General features: G+C 38.8%; 1 protein-coding gene across 2 annotated transcripts in view; it reads right to left on the bottom strand.

Moving 5' to 3' along the window:
* Positions 1-17,541, bottom strand: part of UTRN (utrophin) — a 309,554-nt gene that overhangs the window by 109,495 nt on the left and 182,518 nt on the right. For both annotated transcript variants that reach the window (XM_058021836.1, XM_058021837.1), the window contains 2 exons: positions 8,645-8,817; positions 3,131-3,287 (listed from right to left, as the gene is read on the bottom strand). In XM_058021836.1, the coding sequence (XP_057877819.1) occupies positions 3,131-3,287; positions 8,645-8,817 (330 nt within the window). The remainder of the gene's footprint in view (positions 1-3,130; positions 3,288-8,644; positions 8,818-17,541) is intronic.

Raw genomic sequence — 17,541 nt, forward strand, 5'->3', positions numbered from 1 at the left:
CAATGTGAGCCAACCCAAACTGTCACATAATACTGTACTTATCTATCTAGCACTGCTGAAGCCAAGCACTGAGGGAGGGAGATACTAACAGAGGTCTATAGAATTAGTGCCATTAAGTAGAAGCAAAGAATTCATTCCCTGTACCTGAAGGGGAAAAAAGTAGGTTAATAAAAACAACAATTATTGAGTAACTAGAGGCAAAAAGTAATGCTAATACAACAGAACTCAGAAAAATAAAGCAAAGGAGATGGGACTATCATGAGGGCACATCTTACAGAGCTGAGCCACTATTTTACCACTTAGATTTTGAAGTGCCAGCAAGGACAAGATCAGGCAAGCAAGTTGAAAAACGGAGGAAATGGGTCACAGAGTAGTGGAGACAAAGTGAGGTATTGAACTGCTCAATTTGCATCAAGACAACTTCAAATCTACATTTAGGTATGAAACTAAAGGAAAGAGGAGAGCAGAGGCACACAAACAGACCTGGGAGAACCGTTTCAAGGTTAGCTGATGTGCTGCTGCAGAAACTCAACAACGGATCATAAAAAAACCCCTTTGATCAAAGGTAAATCTTAAAAATGAAATGTTCAGGAGGTTTAATGCTTGAAGAAGCATGGGCAAAGAAACATTTTAAAAAGTACCAGGACAGCTGGTGATGAGAAGTGGAATCAAGGGAGTATCCTTCAGAGCTAGGGAAATCAAATCATATCTCTGCAATATTCATCTGACACAGTTACACCTTAAACATAGAAAACTCCCAGCTTAACAGGAAATTCCAAATGAACACCTTAACAGCAAAGCAAATGACACCAGCCAGCAATACCCACACTACAAGGCACAGAGCAACTGACAACATGGAATTATAGGAAGTTTACAAAAAATCCACTGAAAGGGCAGTTTTGGCATAATCTTTTGAAAAGAAAAAATTATTACAGGAATAAAACTTGTGCTCCTCAGCCAAGTGTCCTCCTGGACACTTTATCCAGCATCCTAACTACATCAATCAATCAATCACTTAACTTTGCTGAGGAAGCAGAAGGACTTCTAGATACTTTGGGGTTTTATTTTGTCAGCTTTTGGTTGGGTTTTTTTTTCACCCCTTCATTTTTCACTTTCTTTCTGAAAAAAACCACAACTTTTCAACTTGATCAAGTTTATTATTAGTAAACTGCAGCTTCAGCAAGGAATGAACAGCTCCTGCTAAGAAACAGCAGTGAAGCATTGCCATGAGAATCAAACCAATAGACAGCTGTGGTTCAGCTCCCCTCCTCTGGCAGTAGCTAATAAGCAACACTTCAACAGAATGTGAAATGCTGTCTGCTAATAATTGGTATTTGGTATACACAGTATCATTACAAGATATATGGGAATTTCCTGATTCCCCAAACAAAATAACTGTTTGGAAATAGTCATCCAAACATCATCTAAGAAATACCTGCAAGTGTATACAGTGTTTTTGCTGGCATAGGTATATAAAAAATAAAGTGATACTCAGGATGGCTTTAACTTCATGCTGTTGCAGACCATTAATGCAGCTCATATTAAATACTTGACTCAGGCAACTATATCCAATACTCACTGTGACATTGCAAGAAAATTGCCTTTTTGAAAAATGAAAGAATAATCTCCAAAAGCTCCTGGATAAACTCACGAGAGTCTTAACCTTGACACCTAACAAAATATCAGTTACTCTTTAAGCATAAGGGCAAGGATTAAACAGCCCAGAGGTGCTCTCTCCTTCATACTGCTGCAGTTCACTAGTGGTCCAAATCAGCCATCCAGCACCATTACTACTAAACTTTTCCACTTCAGAATAAAGCCCCAGTTTTATAAATCAATTTGCGTTCTTCAGATGAGAGGCACATACTAGTACTATTTGCTACTATCGTGCACACACTGTTATCTACACAAGACACAAACAAGCCTTTAGAAAACAACCTGTAGAGGTCTACCACCTTCCACTGACCTCCTTCAAAATCATTTTGGCTCTGTTTCAGCCTTTTATTGCTCTTTGGCACATTTGATCATTATAAAAAGAATCACAGCAGATGCACCTACAAACAGAGCCTGATGCTTTAAGTGGATTAGGAAGAGATGAACTCTCAAGAAACAAAGTTCCTGAGTTTATGCTAATAAATTTACTTTAAAAGACTAAATTAAGAAGAAACATATGCAGATTTCCTTAAGCACTTCTATTTTGGAGTGAAGATGCAAAAGTGCTGCTCATACTGTACTTCCCCCCAGTATTCCAAGTATTTCTGTATTAGTAAGTTTTTCCAAACTTAAATTTTGCCCTCACCAAACACTGCAGCAGAAAAGACACCAGTGTAGCTGGCAGAGGGGAACATACTTATCATGCAATTAGCTATATAATGCTGCATTGTTCTCTTTCTCTCTTTACACTGTACAGAACAACAAATGAGATGGAACCAGCTTCACTCGATTGAATTTTTCCAATGGCAAAACCATCTTCACTTGATTACAGATCAGAGTTGGCAAGACAGACTCCACATGCTACATGAATGAAGAAATGCAGATGCAAGTGACTATTTTACTGTCGAGAACTATTGAGGAATTAATAGTCTGTCACATACAAACCAGAACAGGACAAGCAAAACCAGAAAACCATGCTATAGTTACAACAGCACAATACACAGAAAAAATTTTAGCTCTCTGAAATATTTTTGAGTCATCTTTGCAGTGTAAATGTGCATGGGTAGGGGGCTGCTACCACTGTTGAGTTTAATAACACATAGAAGGGCACCGTTCATAGTTTTACTGAATTTACATTCATCTTTGCTTTCATGACTCTTGGTCACTTCTTACTTTTGCATGCCTTCCTTAACTTTTAGAGTAAAATAACAGCTTCACCTATCAGAATTCCAAAAATATCAAGGAACAGTAAAGAAAAAGTGTTTAGACTGAACATATGCCTCAAAAATGGTTTAGATGAAATTTTATAGTGTATCTTAGTTGTGCCTTAATAGGCAAGGCGGTAAGCAAAATGGGTGGAGAGCTAGAACTTTTTTATAGAAATAAGTCACTAGGAAGCATTCATCATTTCTCCCATACAAAAATTGCCTCATTCCATAATTCACAGTAGCATATCCATAAAACTTAAGCAACTTACTTTGCAGTGGTCATACTGCTGCTGTAAGGTTGGAACATCCCCTCCAACAGGCATTTGTTTTTTCAGTTCTTCATCTTTTGCATTCAGCCATTTGATTAACTCTTCCAGGGATGTCAGTAATCTGTTCCATTTCTCTGCACTGGCCTCCAAGTGAGCCCTGTGATACAGCATAACAGCATCTTTAAAGCCCTGAATGGCAAAACCAGCTTGGGAAAACAAACAAAGTTACTCCATCACTAAGATGAGAATGTTTCAAGTGCTTAATTACAAAGCAACTTTGTGTTCAAAAAAAAACAACACCCTTATTTCAGAACACTTTGCACACCAAATCAAAATAAGCAAAGGAGAAACAGGGGAACACAGACAAATACGTCCCTGGTGCTGTAACTTATCAAAAACCTTGAACATTGCAAGTCTAAGCAACATAAAAAATTCCTGTGTTTTGTAGTGACTCCCCCACTGTTTTGCAACACGCACAAACATCATTTTGTGAGCTAAAGCACTGCAAACCTGAACTCTTTCACGCCAGGACCTTGCCTCTCCAGAAGCAAAATCCAGTGTGTTCTACCAGTAGTTATCAATAGCAAATTGCCTGTGCTGCTGAACATATCAGTCAGTGACACACGGTTGCTTAATAAATCATCTCTCATCGATGTTGAGTTGTTAGACTACTAATACAGTGAATCTTTTCCTCAGTTTTATTGACAAATAAATCCAACTCCACAATATCTTTTTCTTTAATAATAATTTTCAGAAATACCTTGAGATTCAGTGTCTTCTCCCTGCAGTGCCAAAAATATGCATAGAAATCTTCAAAAGGGACTGCCTACCCCTCTTTTACTGCAGTCATTCTTTGTTATGCTATCATTCAAGATCAGCATGTGTCTAATTTATATCAGCAAAAAAAAAAGTTTCTTTCTTCACACAGAGGGGGGAGTAGAGCTGAATGATTCTCAGTGTAGTCTGACACCAGTTCTGCAAGTTTCTCCCTGCTTCTGAATGATGAATGAAGTAAACTCTATTCCCTTTCCTATTTTGCACACTGTTGGCTATCTTTTTTTTTCTGATTCTCTGAGAATCACACCTAGAAACTTTCACCTAGCTTGTATTATCATTTCAAGTGACATTAGAGTGAATGTTTGGGGCTGATACAACAGCATTTGGATGTGCTGTGCTACAAGGTTAAATCCAGCACAAGCTTAAGGTTGGCCACACTGAGATCTCCCAGCAATACTAGGATAGATGAATCAAGGAAGAAGTCAAGTAAGAGTATATAAGGAGGGAAATACAAAGAAAAAAAATCCATATTTCTGAAAAGGATAAACCAAGTACCTTTAGGAAGAGGAACCTAATCTCTTCACTCCTGTAAAGGAAAGCAACTCCTGTGAAGGAAAGTAACTACTTGGGAAAAAATATGAAACTAAAGTAGTTGCTGGAAGTGACATTTTATTGCCTATAATTTTGTGTGTTATAGTTTCTATTGTCCCTTATTGGTCTCACTGATACCTTTATCTCAACACTGAATAGCAACAAGCTTCTAGGAGGTCAGGCCTAAATGCAGAGTCAGCATCCCACCATGCACTGAAGCACAAGCAAGTTGTGCTGGCCTTGGTGTGCAGGCCAGCAGCTTCTGAGCGGAATGTATTGTCTCCACTCTTCTGATATTTTTTCAGGTACTCAGAACTGGCCCTTCTTTCTTGAAATGAAAAGAGTTATACTTCTTACTTATCAGGCAGAGGAGACATATTGCCCTCTCATCTAAGCCAAGGCAGCCCACATTTGAACTTAGCAGTGTTGCTATTAGCTTCTGTTTGCTAAAAAAAAGTATATCTATATATTTGAGAATTTCCAGTAGCAACTACAATTAAAATGTTCAGATTTATAGCTTTCTGTACATTTGATAGAGAAATCTCTATTCATGATGACGTATTACTGTTTCTAGCATATATAAGCAGCTCTCACCCCTCAAAACTGGCACTCTCTGAGGCTTCAAGATTCTGCTCTAATTATTTAGTGGAATTCTTGTGTGCAAAATAAATTGGAGCTTTGTAAGGAGGGAAAAAACTCCTGTAACTAGATAAAGGACAATTTAAGGGTGATTCACCACTTTGTAACATACAATGCAATAATATTCATAGTAAAACAACTAATCTGATATAAATGGGAATGATATTGCATATATTACAGGATAAAACACATTGTAATTTACCACTAAGTACTTGTGTGCATGCCAAATTAATGTCAATACCAAAAATAACACTAGCAAGCACATGGTTTCAAAGTCCCGTGCAAGTTAATCCTGCAGAGGTAGAGCAGTAAGGGGTGGAGAGGAAATGGACTACACCAGCAGGGACTTAAAAATTTTTTACCAAGTACAAAGTAACTTAACCTCCCAAAGAAAGATATTAAAAAGGGAAAAAATAAACAGGGAAAAACTCATCACGTCAGCCTGGATTTTTCCAGAATACTATCCTTTTAATCTTATCAAAAGCAATACTGAAAGTGAAAGTAAGATGCAGCAGCTGAAAAGCAGACACAAGCATTCAATTCTCCTGGGGAACAAAGAAACACATTCAGTAAATCCCATTCAAAGCAAATGCTGCACAGGAGCAAGAGAATCAAGATATGCTTTAAAATGCAATTCAGTGTAAAGTTTTAGTATCATATTTATATTTGTCATACAGACATTATCAGAAAGAGAAGATAAACTATGCAGAAGTTCTGAAATGTTTCTTGGGCTTTACTGTTCTCTCTCTCAGGATTACTGGCCTTTGCTTTGGAGTTGGTACCTTACTGAAAAAGAACCTGCAAACAAAGCTTCAGGTGTTTGTGTTCATGTGACAAGTGAATTGGCAAACTCAGGGATTTACTAGGTCAAGTGATGGCTTAAGAATCTGCTTTGATCAAAATAGAGGTCAGTTATAGATGATTGTGTCTGGGCATGAGTTGGAGCACAAATATTCACCAGCAGCAACCACTGGGTATGCAAAAGCACTCCTAAGGGAATCCTGGATGAACCTGAAGAACACAGATGCTCCCATCCAACTGACCAGACTGAGAGGAACCCTTCCCTCCCCCTCCCGCCCATGCTGAATAAAATCATCCAGAAAACAGCAACTCTGACACAACTCCCCTTCTGTTGACCCTGAGAGGCTCTCTTCACAGCTGGAGACCTCCTCAGCTTTTGATTCTGCTATGGAGGTAGCACTTTTCCTGCTGAGTGACAAGGGAACACACGGAATAAAAAAGATTGGTGGGTGGTCTAAATATAGAGAAACAGAGAGAAACTCCTTTTCCATTTGTCCCATGCTTTTACCTCTACCCTCCCCCAAACACTAACATCCTCACCTCATGCTCTAGGAGAAATGAATCTCCCCTAAACAGTTGGCTTTAAAAAGCAGACCCTCACAAGCCTGCAGCTTTGTTTTCTTCCTGGGAATAAGATAAAGACAGAAAAAGAAAGAAGCTAAGTCTACAATTTCAAGGAGAGAGGTGCAGCATCACAGAAACTCCAAGTACAGGTTTAAGCAGCTTCTGTGGATTTAAAAATATGTCAGAAAAGCACGGCTTTTCCAGTTTGGAACTCCCTTTAGTTACAGCAGCAAAGAAGTAAACTCAGCACAGTGACTAGCAACACCGGCTCTAAGGACTGAAGTGATGAGAAAAACTCATGCAGTCTCTCTTCAGGAGAGCAGTATTTTCAGCAATTAAAAATCAGAATAATTGGAATGTATGCATACCTGAAAATATTCTAAAGAGCTTAGAGAAACTTTAATTTAGAAGCACTATGCCAAGCTAAAACCCTTTATGAAACAATCAGCTTTTTAATTCTTCAGTCCTAGCATCTAGAAGTTACATGTTGTTCTCACTAAGAGTCATCCATATAATTTTGCTTCCCAATTCATCCTTGTAAAAAGATACACCAAGAAAGCAAAAACTGAAGGCAAACAGACTTCTGTGCTTTGTTACTCCCCTACGAAGGCTTTCAGGACTCTTGCACAAGTTAGAAAAGTGAACTGCAATCAAAGAGCAGAGCAATTACATTAACTCAGAAATACTATGCTCTTTTCAGTAGTGACTGAGATTTGAAAGGATAATATCGTTTTCTTAGGTTTGCACCAGTATTCTCTGTCTTGCCCATCTTACACTTTGATCTCCAGTGACATGTGGCTCCGCAGCACAGCAGGTACCAGGAGAGCAACATTAATGCTGGCCAATGGATACACATGCCACAACTATGAAGAACAGAAAAGATGGGTCTGAATTCAGAAAATGTATTCCCAATTTCTGAGCACAATCAATCTTTCTGTACTACAGCCTTGGAACTCATAGCTGTACAGGATAAGTGGTTTGAAGGCCCTTTCTCATGGCCATCCATTTCTCCCAAATTATGACCAAGCCCAGGAATGGTCAAGCAACCCAATGGTTCTTGCTAGGACTCCACAATTTATAAGCTACTACTTTAAGAGCATGCTTTTGTCTTTCTCTTACACAAACTTGTGAATAGAGCTTTTAACATCTCAAGTCCAACAGCTCTTGCATTAAACTGTGCATGTGGTGGAGCCAGTCTCTGCAAGGCCCCACACCAAACTGCTTGGTTCTTTGGGTTCGAGTCCTCCAAGGGCTTTCAAGGAGCTGATTTAACAATTTCATTTAACTGCTCACCATCTGAAGGTTGGTGATGGGATAAAATTTACATGAAAAGTAAGTATGAAATATTCCCCCCTATTTCAGTCATTCAAACTCTTGTGCCTGAATTTCAAGGCTGGCTCATTTTCCTGGCCTTTGGAATATCCATATGAATGTTTAACATTGTTTTAAAGGAGCAGTTTTCTCAAACCAACAAGCAAGTTGTTGCAATTAAAAGCTCTAGAAATTATCCTCTGTGTAATTAATTTTCATGTAGAATTTAATTCAATAATGAACACGGCAGTATCTATTTCAAAAGTGGCATCACTGAGATTTAACTATTATCACTATTGAGCTTGGCACAGATAGGGTCAAAAAACTGTAAAATGCATTCCTTGATTAATATAAGTACTTTAAAAAATGTTTCAATTGAATAGCAGCAACTGAATTATTAATTTGAATTAATAATTTAAAACCAATTAAATGGATCAAGATACTTAAGATGCAAGTTTAGTAACTTAGTAATCTCAAAACAAAAATTTTGGAAAAACAAAACGATCAACAAACCTCTGATTTCTCCTCAAAGTCATGGCAGATTTGCAGAATTATTTCACTGACACTGCCATTGATTTGCAATAAGGAAAGACTCAACGAACTTTCTGGAAATTTTGGTACAAAGTCAGCAAGCTACAACTGTGAAGCTCTGAAGAGAAAACAAGTAGTTAAGCCTACCGGGTGAAAAAGTTCACCAAGTTTTAATATTTCCACTCAGGGATCCTTCACGAAAGAGAGTACATGGATCATTTCAATGCTGTGGTCATATTTGTCAACCTCTAAGAAGAAAGGACCTGTCCCCCACCACACCTTGATGTTTTCATTACTTACCTGATGTTAGCTGACTTTGCCTTCAGGTCGTTCCAGCGCTGGTTCATGTCATCAAGCCGGTGCTGGAGCAGAGCAGCTTCCTCAGAGTTCCCCAAGGCTTTCACCATTTTCTGTCTGTTTCCATCAATGCTTTTAAAGATGTCATTGTGGGCATCAATCTCAGCTTGGATGTCCTGAAATACCAGCAAGAAAAGTTCAAACATAGTTCTGTAAGTAGAGGAGGGGAGAGCTGACTCTCATGAGTGCTCCTAAACAGTAGGACAGAGCACGTATTCCAGCTTCCTTGGGTGTCTCTGATAAAAGATGCACAGGAGAAAACCTGCAGTCCTATTAACGTCACTACAAAAGGTCTAGCTTTCTTAAGTGTGATAAAAGGAGTCTGAAAGTCATCCAAGGCTGTGAAAAAGGAAGTAGATTTATAAACACCAAGTTCTGTGATGTTGTGTTTTGTAGCACTGAAGGTAACTAACTGTCTCCTGTTCACCCACGCATTTCACACAGTGTGGCATTTGCAAATGCACTAAAACTCATTTCCTCTCCAGAAATTACACTGATTCAGCCTTAGCTATGTCATCTCTTTCTTCTTTGAAACAAAACATTCCAGAAACTTTAAATAGTCTAGTGAAATGCAGCCTTTACCTAGTATTTTAGGTCACACAGCATTTAACTAAAATCTTAACTTTAAACTCTAAACTGCAGCTAAATGGTTACTGCAACCAAAAGTCCATTTTTACAATTAAACTACTTTGCATAATGGCCTGAATATATGGAGAGTTAGACATAAAATGGCAGGATATATTATAATCTGATTTTCATAGTAAATACTGAAAAGAAAAAGAAAAGCTTGTGATTTCCATTCTGTTGATTCATTTCTCCTCCCCTTAGAAATTAAACACATTTTATTCTCTCATCTACCATCTGCCTCAAGAAACACATTACAGATATTGTCTTCATCTAATTGAGCACAGTATTATTTTTAAAACACATAAAAAGAGCAAACAAAACTTCCTGCACCACTGCCAATGGTTTCTAGCATCCATACATCACATCTATGTATACTCCAATAAAGCAATGTAAATGTGTTGAAAGCCAGGAGGTGTACTGGCTGTCTCAATAGGATTAATCAACGAAGATTATGACAGGAACTTGATGCAGATGTAAATAAACTTCTTTTGCAAAGGAGGAAATCAAATATCTGAAATTCCTTAAAGGTTTTTATCCTACCAATCAACTCCTCAGTAATCACCATCTGTTCCCAGACGCAGAAAAGGAAGGGGCTTTTTTACCTCCCCATCCTAAAGATGTATTCCTGCTGGCACATATACAAATGGAAGTGGAAAAGTAGCCGTGAATTTGAGATAGAATGAAAGCTTTCTAGAGTTCGGAAAGAAAACAAAAAAGTCAGGATACAGGTGAAGGATAGGAGGGAGGAGAGATGGGGCAGTGGGAAAGGAGGTGAGAGAGAGAGGGAAGCACTGGTGAAGCTCTGTATGGCCATAAGAGCTACTGTGTGACTTTGGACAACCGCTTTTATTTGCACTAAGATTCCCTTCTTTAAAGCAGGTAAAAAAACACTTTTTCTGTCTTTGAAACAACCTCATAAAAATCACCATTCTAAACACAGAAACAAAAATGACGTTTAAAAGGAAAAAACAAAATGGAATTGTCTGATGATCAGCCAACCCAAATAAAATGGCAAAGTCACTAGCTGAATTAGGTGCTAATCTAAAAATATTTGCAGCTCCTGTCCTGACAACTCCAGCATGCATGCAGGTGCAGTGAAACCCAGCTCAATCCCACAGAGCAGCCACTGCACAGAATTACAATTCCAAGTGCAATGAATTTGTGCTACAAAAGCCAGATCATGCAAAACATTTCTCTTGGCCTCTTCAAAGTCACAAATGACAACTTAATCAAAAACAAACTGATCTCTAATCTTCCTTCTACAATCACAATATTAACTGTAAATCCATTCATTCTAGAACCTTCATAAAGCATTCTATGGTTTTACTTGAGACAACAATTCTGCATGCCTGCTCAAAAATGTTTCATTCACAATGGGTTTGATTCTTATATTTTCCAGTCATCAAGTTACATTGATTAAGGCACAATAAATCTGCCGTTCACATTCTTGAGTCCCATCTGTAATAACCATGTTGAGACAAATCAGCTCAAAGAATAAAGTTTCATAATTAACTTCTCTCTCATTTCTGCTTTCCATTTTCCAGGTGAAAAAAATCCAACTAACCACTGCCAGCTGATAGATAACCCAATGGGATTGATAAAGTTATTGAATGTGAGTTTGTCACAGCCCTCAAAGAAAAGATGGAGAGAAAATCAAATAACATACCCCACATCAGTGTGCACATGGAAGACGTACAGCAGGAAAGTGGGATGTGAAAAATTACTAACAGCAAGAAATGGGCACAATAAGTTAGTTTCCTCCAATAATGATATAAAACATCTGGATTTTTATTCAGGCACTGTTTTCTGGATGATGGGCTCCCACCTTATCCTAAGACTGCTGTAATTGCTAGCAATTGGCAATATGCTCCTTTATTCACAGTGTTATCCAAGTCTTTCAAGTCTTATTTGTAAATATGTGGTTGCCCTACCTTCAAATTTCTTTCTTCAAAGTGGAAAGGACTCTCATTCTGTAAAACCCCCCATTTATGTTCCTCCTAATCTATTATTTCTCTTTCTCCTGCCTTTTTCTTGGTCTTTGATTCTCCATCGTCCTCTACATGGCAAAAAATGGGATGGAAAAAGTTGAATATGCCTGCTTGGGTCCCAGTGAGGATTAACTCTTTCTAGCGTTAATCCACTTTCAATTCTGCAATATTTTAGAAGAAACTCTAAGTATTCCCTTATTATCACGTGGACGTTCCCATATTCAGAGTCACAGGGGCAATACACTAGGGAATGCAGGAGAAGAGGAAAAAATTCTGTTGCTTTTGCCACATAAAGAGGGAGATACAACTGTGGAACTCCATCACTGCTCTCAGCCCAGTGCTTAAGGGATATGGACCAGAGTGGTCTCCCAGTGCATGTGAAACAAATCAAAGGGCAGAGAAGAGAAAAACAAAACAAAAACACAATAGAAAAAACCTCCAAAATCCTAAAGAAATACACTATAAGCAGAAAATGTCTTCTTGCTTTATCAACTTTTTTTAAGGCACTACTATAAAGATGCCATATTTTGCTAATTTTGCAAATATTTATGTGCACTTGGCTGCTAAACTGAATTGATAATTTATTGTAGAGGTCAACATATTGTTCACATGCAAGTGCTTGCAGGATTAATGCCCTAAATTAAAAGAAAGCTTTTTGAGGAAAAAATAAACCTATGTATAAATCAAGGTGAAAGCTCCAAAGTTTGAAAGGTACAAAGGAGAAGAAATAACTAGCTTGGCATTTAGATCATACTTAACCCTAGCCAGACTATTAAAACATTGACACTTCCCTAAATTCCTTTTAAGTATTAAGATCAAACTGCTGCCTTTTCCGACTTTGATGTGGTGATTTCAAAATTTTATTTCCATTCTGAATCTTCTCTGCCTTCTTTGCTTCTCTCCCTCTTTACCTTTCTTCCTGCAGAATTCATTATATGTTTGGATTTGATTTTAAACCTTGTCTCCATAATAAAAACCTTCTTGCTTTAACTCCCACTGAATAAAATCTAAATGATCATGCAATGACAACTGAAGAGCATGTGTCTTTAAAGAATGTATAAATATGTGCCACTCAGTAAGGCTGCAGATGGAAGTACTGAAAAGGACCCAAAAACAAGTTGCTACCAGAACAGCCCAATGGCAGACTGGAGTGACACACCCAGCGTAAATGAAGTATATGAGAAAGATTGGAACAGAACCCAATTTAGGAACCCAACTCAATCAGCTGTTAAACATTTGTCTTTTCTTTCCCCCTTATAAATTGCAAAGATATGTTAAAAGCAGTTACAGCATTAGGCATAATTGTCCTTTGGAAACTATCAATACTTTAAAAAAGGCAAGAAAGCTCCAAGCCAAACCCAGACATGATGCATCTTTTTTCTAAATTATGAGTCCAGAGGGTCTCGAATTCACTCTGCAACGCTCTAAGCTATTAACAGATTCACTTCTACTCACATTTTTTTCAGGTTTTGTCTGTATTGACAATATACCAGTAAGGATGGTAAGTCAAAGTATTTCCCTTTTTACAGGGCTCAAATACTTTTGTAGAAGATAGAAACACAACTAATGAAGATAAAAAAGCAACTAATGGAAGAAAACTCTATGGCCAAATTAAAGTAGAAGAAACTATGCATTCTGAAACATACAAAGTGTTACTGTATTGATTTCTCACTATTAAAAATTCTGGGGTAATAATACAAGGATCTAAAACAGGGAAGTTATTTTATTTTGTAAGGGAAATATGTTCCCATAACATTAAAGATTCTTTTATCAAGACCCTAATCAAATTTTTCTTACATAAGGGCACAAAACTCAACTTAGTCTCTCCAGAAAAAAGTCAACAGCATTCTGTACCAAATCATAGCTTCACATAGGGTTTAAAGGCAGGACTCATCAATCTTCTACTACAAAGTTTTTGAATCCACTATATACAGTAAAATTCTGGATTACACTCCAATTATTTTTATGTTTATTAGGAAACAGAATTCCACTGTATTTTTGTAAACATCTGACCACATATCAGGAATGGCAAGTTATGCCATGCAAACGACAAATGGCTTGCAAGAAATGGACATACAGGTACAATGCCGATGCTGTGCAACAAGCCTGGCAGCATTTTGTTTTGGCACACAGAGTGCTACAACCTTTTAATCCCCAGATACAAGCCATCTCTTGTATGTGGCTTTTGAACCACACACTTATCTCAAAAGGAATTAGTGGGCTTGAAGTTGATTCTTCATAAATGAAAATCAGCTTGAAAAATTGTATTTTCCTTAGCAAAAGTTACTCCCAGGCTATTTTGCCAGAACAGTTTTGTACCTCCTGCACCCAATGCAGATGATGCCTGTGAGTGAAACAGGTGTACATAAAGTCTCATGAAAATGATTGTCCATTGCCTTCACTGACAGCACTCAAGTCAGCAAAGACATGGCTACAGAAATGCTGCACTTGCATCTTTCAAATGAATAAATGTGATGATGGCTCATCAAAGTACCTGCAGAAAAATCTTCAAGCTGGAATAGGTGGAAGAAAAATGTCAGTGCCAACCAAAGGACATAACTGCACGTCACAGACGTAACGCCACACCACAGCCACAACTTCGCTCTTTGAGGTCTCACTGCAGGTAGCAAAGGAATGGACCCTTTTTTGTTTTGTTTTGTTTTTTTTTTTTTTAATGGCACATTGTTTAGTTTATCTTGAACCAAGTACATTTTACCTGCTTCTGCCAACTGCCTCTGGCAAAACTGCTGTGGTAGATATTCCTTTTAGCCTCTGCTTTACTTGGAGCTTTTCACTTTCTGATGACTCTTAAGGAAGGGCAGGATAGAGGTGTATCAAAGTAGCCAGTGTGAAAGGGAAACTGGACTTCTATTGGTCTCAGCCTTAAAATGCTGGGAGTAGTTGGGAAAAAGGGATGCTCATGTAAAAAGAAGGCTATAAAAATCTCATCTCATCCAGGAAGTCTCTCCTCTGATGTCAGAGAACAGTCATGCCTTTAGAAAGGCTCATCCCATCTGCTCTTCCAGAGGCCTGCCTGCAGTGGCCTCTGAAAAGGTGTTAGTTTGCTGCTGTTAAGCAATCCATTTACAATGAACTGACATTCAGAAGTAGCTGTACACATTGAAAACTTTTAGGTGGAATTGCCATTATCTTAATTCCACCATTGCCAGAAGTGCATAAAGATGGACATCAAACCTCTCTCAAGTGTCATACACAGACCATACTGAATATCACTGCCGCCACTGCAATTTAAGTGTAAGATCAAAGCAATATGCTGTAGATATGACAAAAATGTATTTACCACTTAAACTCTCAGATATTTCATGAAGAAAAACCAGGAGCTTTTTGGGGGAAAACCCATTTTGGGATACTTTTCACTTCTAATTTTCAAAGGTTTTTATTACCAAGAGCCTTGTACCAACACATCAAGTTTCTAAAAATTTGATTTGACGCGCACTTAAGCCTCTTGGATAAGAGGTGACATATGGTGTAGTTAAAGATTCATTGTATCACAAGAATGATGATACACTTACAGGAAGGCTGAGAACACCACACTGCCTTCAACAACCTCTGTGGCTCCATTGCATGGCATAGACTCAACATCTGAGGGGCACCATAAATGTGTTAATACTAATTCCAGCAGTCACATATTTATGACTGAACAAAGCCAAAGCAGCCCAGCCTACTGCAGTGTAATGTGACTCTGTTTTTGCATAGGAAGGGAGTGCCGTGCAAGCTTCTGCAAATGCCATCTGGCTTCTGCATTACGACCACAGTAACAGCACTCATCATTCTCTCTGTAGAACATACATTAATGAATCCAGAGAGCTGAAAGTAGCTTACGAGCCAGGATTGCTGTCATGGCACTGTTTCTCCTGGCAACGAACACCTCAGGAAGGACAGGATGGGTGTGTGGGGAATCATAAGAGGGACAGATGAAGCAGGGGAGGAAGGGAGCTTGTTAAAAAAAAAAAAAAGGAAAAGAAAACTTGCTAAATAAGCACAGACTAAAAGTCTATGGTCAAAGTCTACCAAATAAAATGTTAACCTTCTCCAGCACCAAAGTAGCCTTTTATGTTGCATTACAAATTTCAGCACAGTAGACAACAAAACTTCACAGCAAGCTTCAAGCTAAAAAATACAGCAGTGCTGTGAGACCTCTAAGTTTTGGTGAGGATTGCTATGATCGATTTCTTTAAGATAAACACTGGAATATTCAAAGTCACAGGGGAGGGCTTGGAGTTTGCAAGTACCAGGGCTTGTATGATTCATAAAATATTAGAAACACTGGTTAAAAATTTATTTCTTAATGAAGTCATGAAGCATCTCAGGGTCTGGCACATGTCCTTATCTTTACAGGCTACCACAGCAGCAGCCACAAGAGAAGAGTGAAGGCCAGATGACAGACTGGGAGCAAGAGAGGAGCCAGTGACCCATACAGTGAAGAAGTCAGATCCCAAATCCTTTTACTGTTACTCTTAGCTACTTTTGAAAGAGTCATGCTGGTGGGATCCTATATAGTGACTGTCTCAAGCATACTTCTCCCTGATAAACATAACTGGTAACTACTGAGGAGAACACTGGTTTACACTTTAAAAGAAGAACATCCTGAAGTTTAAAAAAGCACAGAATCAGGCTTTGCAAACTGCTCTCCTACTGTGAGATCACATTTTTAAGGTGTTTTATTTTGATTCATAAATAAACTACATTGTATTTTGTTACATACTGTGGTCTTGCAGGATACAGGAAGTTCATATGGTGAAAAAAAAAGACAAAGCAAATCTTAACAGTGTTACAACATGCAAGTGAGGTTTCCCTAGAACTGCTGACAAACAGATGAAAACAATCTGTTCTTTAACATTCTCATGTCTCTTGCTCATCAGCACAATCACTTCAAAGCCAAACCCCCTGCCTCTAAGCATTACTGCTACCAAACAACCTGGAAAGAGAAAGAGTAACTAGTTGGAATAAAAGAAGTAAAGATGAAACAATGGGAAAGTTGCACATTCCTTGGAAATAATTCTACCTTTAAATGCCATCATGAGATCTTCTAATTCAACTAAAGTAACATTCAACTACATTAAACACCAAACTCCAGAGCACTTGCTTTATGCCAACAGTGGAACAAGGTCACAGGCAGCTATAATGTCCCCTTATACCCTTGACTTAGCAAAGCCCAAGCTGGTCTTCATGTCCTTTGGAACTTAAAATTAAATAACTAAGTCAATTAAAATGCCCACACTCAGAGGACATGCTCTAAAAGTAATCTTGTAGGACCTGAAATGAGGAAGATAAGCAACATTAGATTTCCATAAACAGAGTGCACATGAGGACATAAACAGCAACACAGAAAAGCTAAGTTAAACATCAACCTGCCTTTCTTATTTACTGTGTAATTTCCAAAGGCATACACAGCCTTTTCAAAGGCATGTGTGCAAGTGCCTATCATACCTTTTCAAATTTTGTCAGCAACTCACGTAAGTTGAAGTTCAGGCCAATCATCATCAAGCGACTCCTGAAGCCTACATTTTCCTGGTATGTCTGCCAAGCCAAATCTATAGCCTTCAAAAAGTTTCTCTCCTTTCCACTTAGACAGTCTCAAAATACTCTAGGCACTCCAGTGTGTGTCCCTCTCCTGGGCTGTGCTCCTCTGGGAACAATTCACACAGCGCCATCGTCACAGTCTCCGTGTCCCTGCTCCTTCCCATGGGCTGGACACCCAGGGGTGAGCTGCTGACAGTGGGTGCTGCTCCTTGCAGGGCTGACCTGACCTCATGGCACTGTGGGGATCTCCTTGGCTCCACACCTTACCAGGACTGCCTCCAGCTCTCCTCAGCAATGGCCTGCAGGAACCAAGTGCTTCTGGCAGGCCTCAAGCTCTTGGTCTCAGTGACCCTGAGTGAGAGAAGCTATAACCTGCTGGTGTACGACAGGTGGAGAGGAGGAACACATCCTTCCATGTTGCTCCATTCAAGGGAAAAAAAATCCCCAGAGAAATTTCTGTCTACAGAAAGCACCAAAAACCAGCTTCTCAGACAAGTTAAAATGGAATGAGACACGCTTCATCGCAGGGAACATGATGGTGTGACCAGGCAGGAGGCCATCTCTCTTCTGATTTCCTCAGAGCCAGCTCCATGGGCTGGTGCTACTATGGCAGTAATCAGGCACCTTCAGCCCTCTTCGCTTTGCCCAGGAGATGCTGCGCCACAGAAAAGCCAAGGCCCA

The sequence above is a fragment of the Melospiza georgiana genome, chromosome 3 (genome assembly GCF_028018845.1).
Source record: "Melospiza georgiana isolate bMelGeo1 chromosome 3, bMelGeo1.pri, whole genome shotgun sequence".
Classification (NCBI taxonomy): domain Eukaryota; kingdom Metazoa; phylum Chordata; class Aves; order Passeriformes; family Passerellidae; genus Melospiza; species Melospiza georgiana.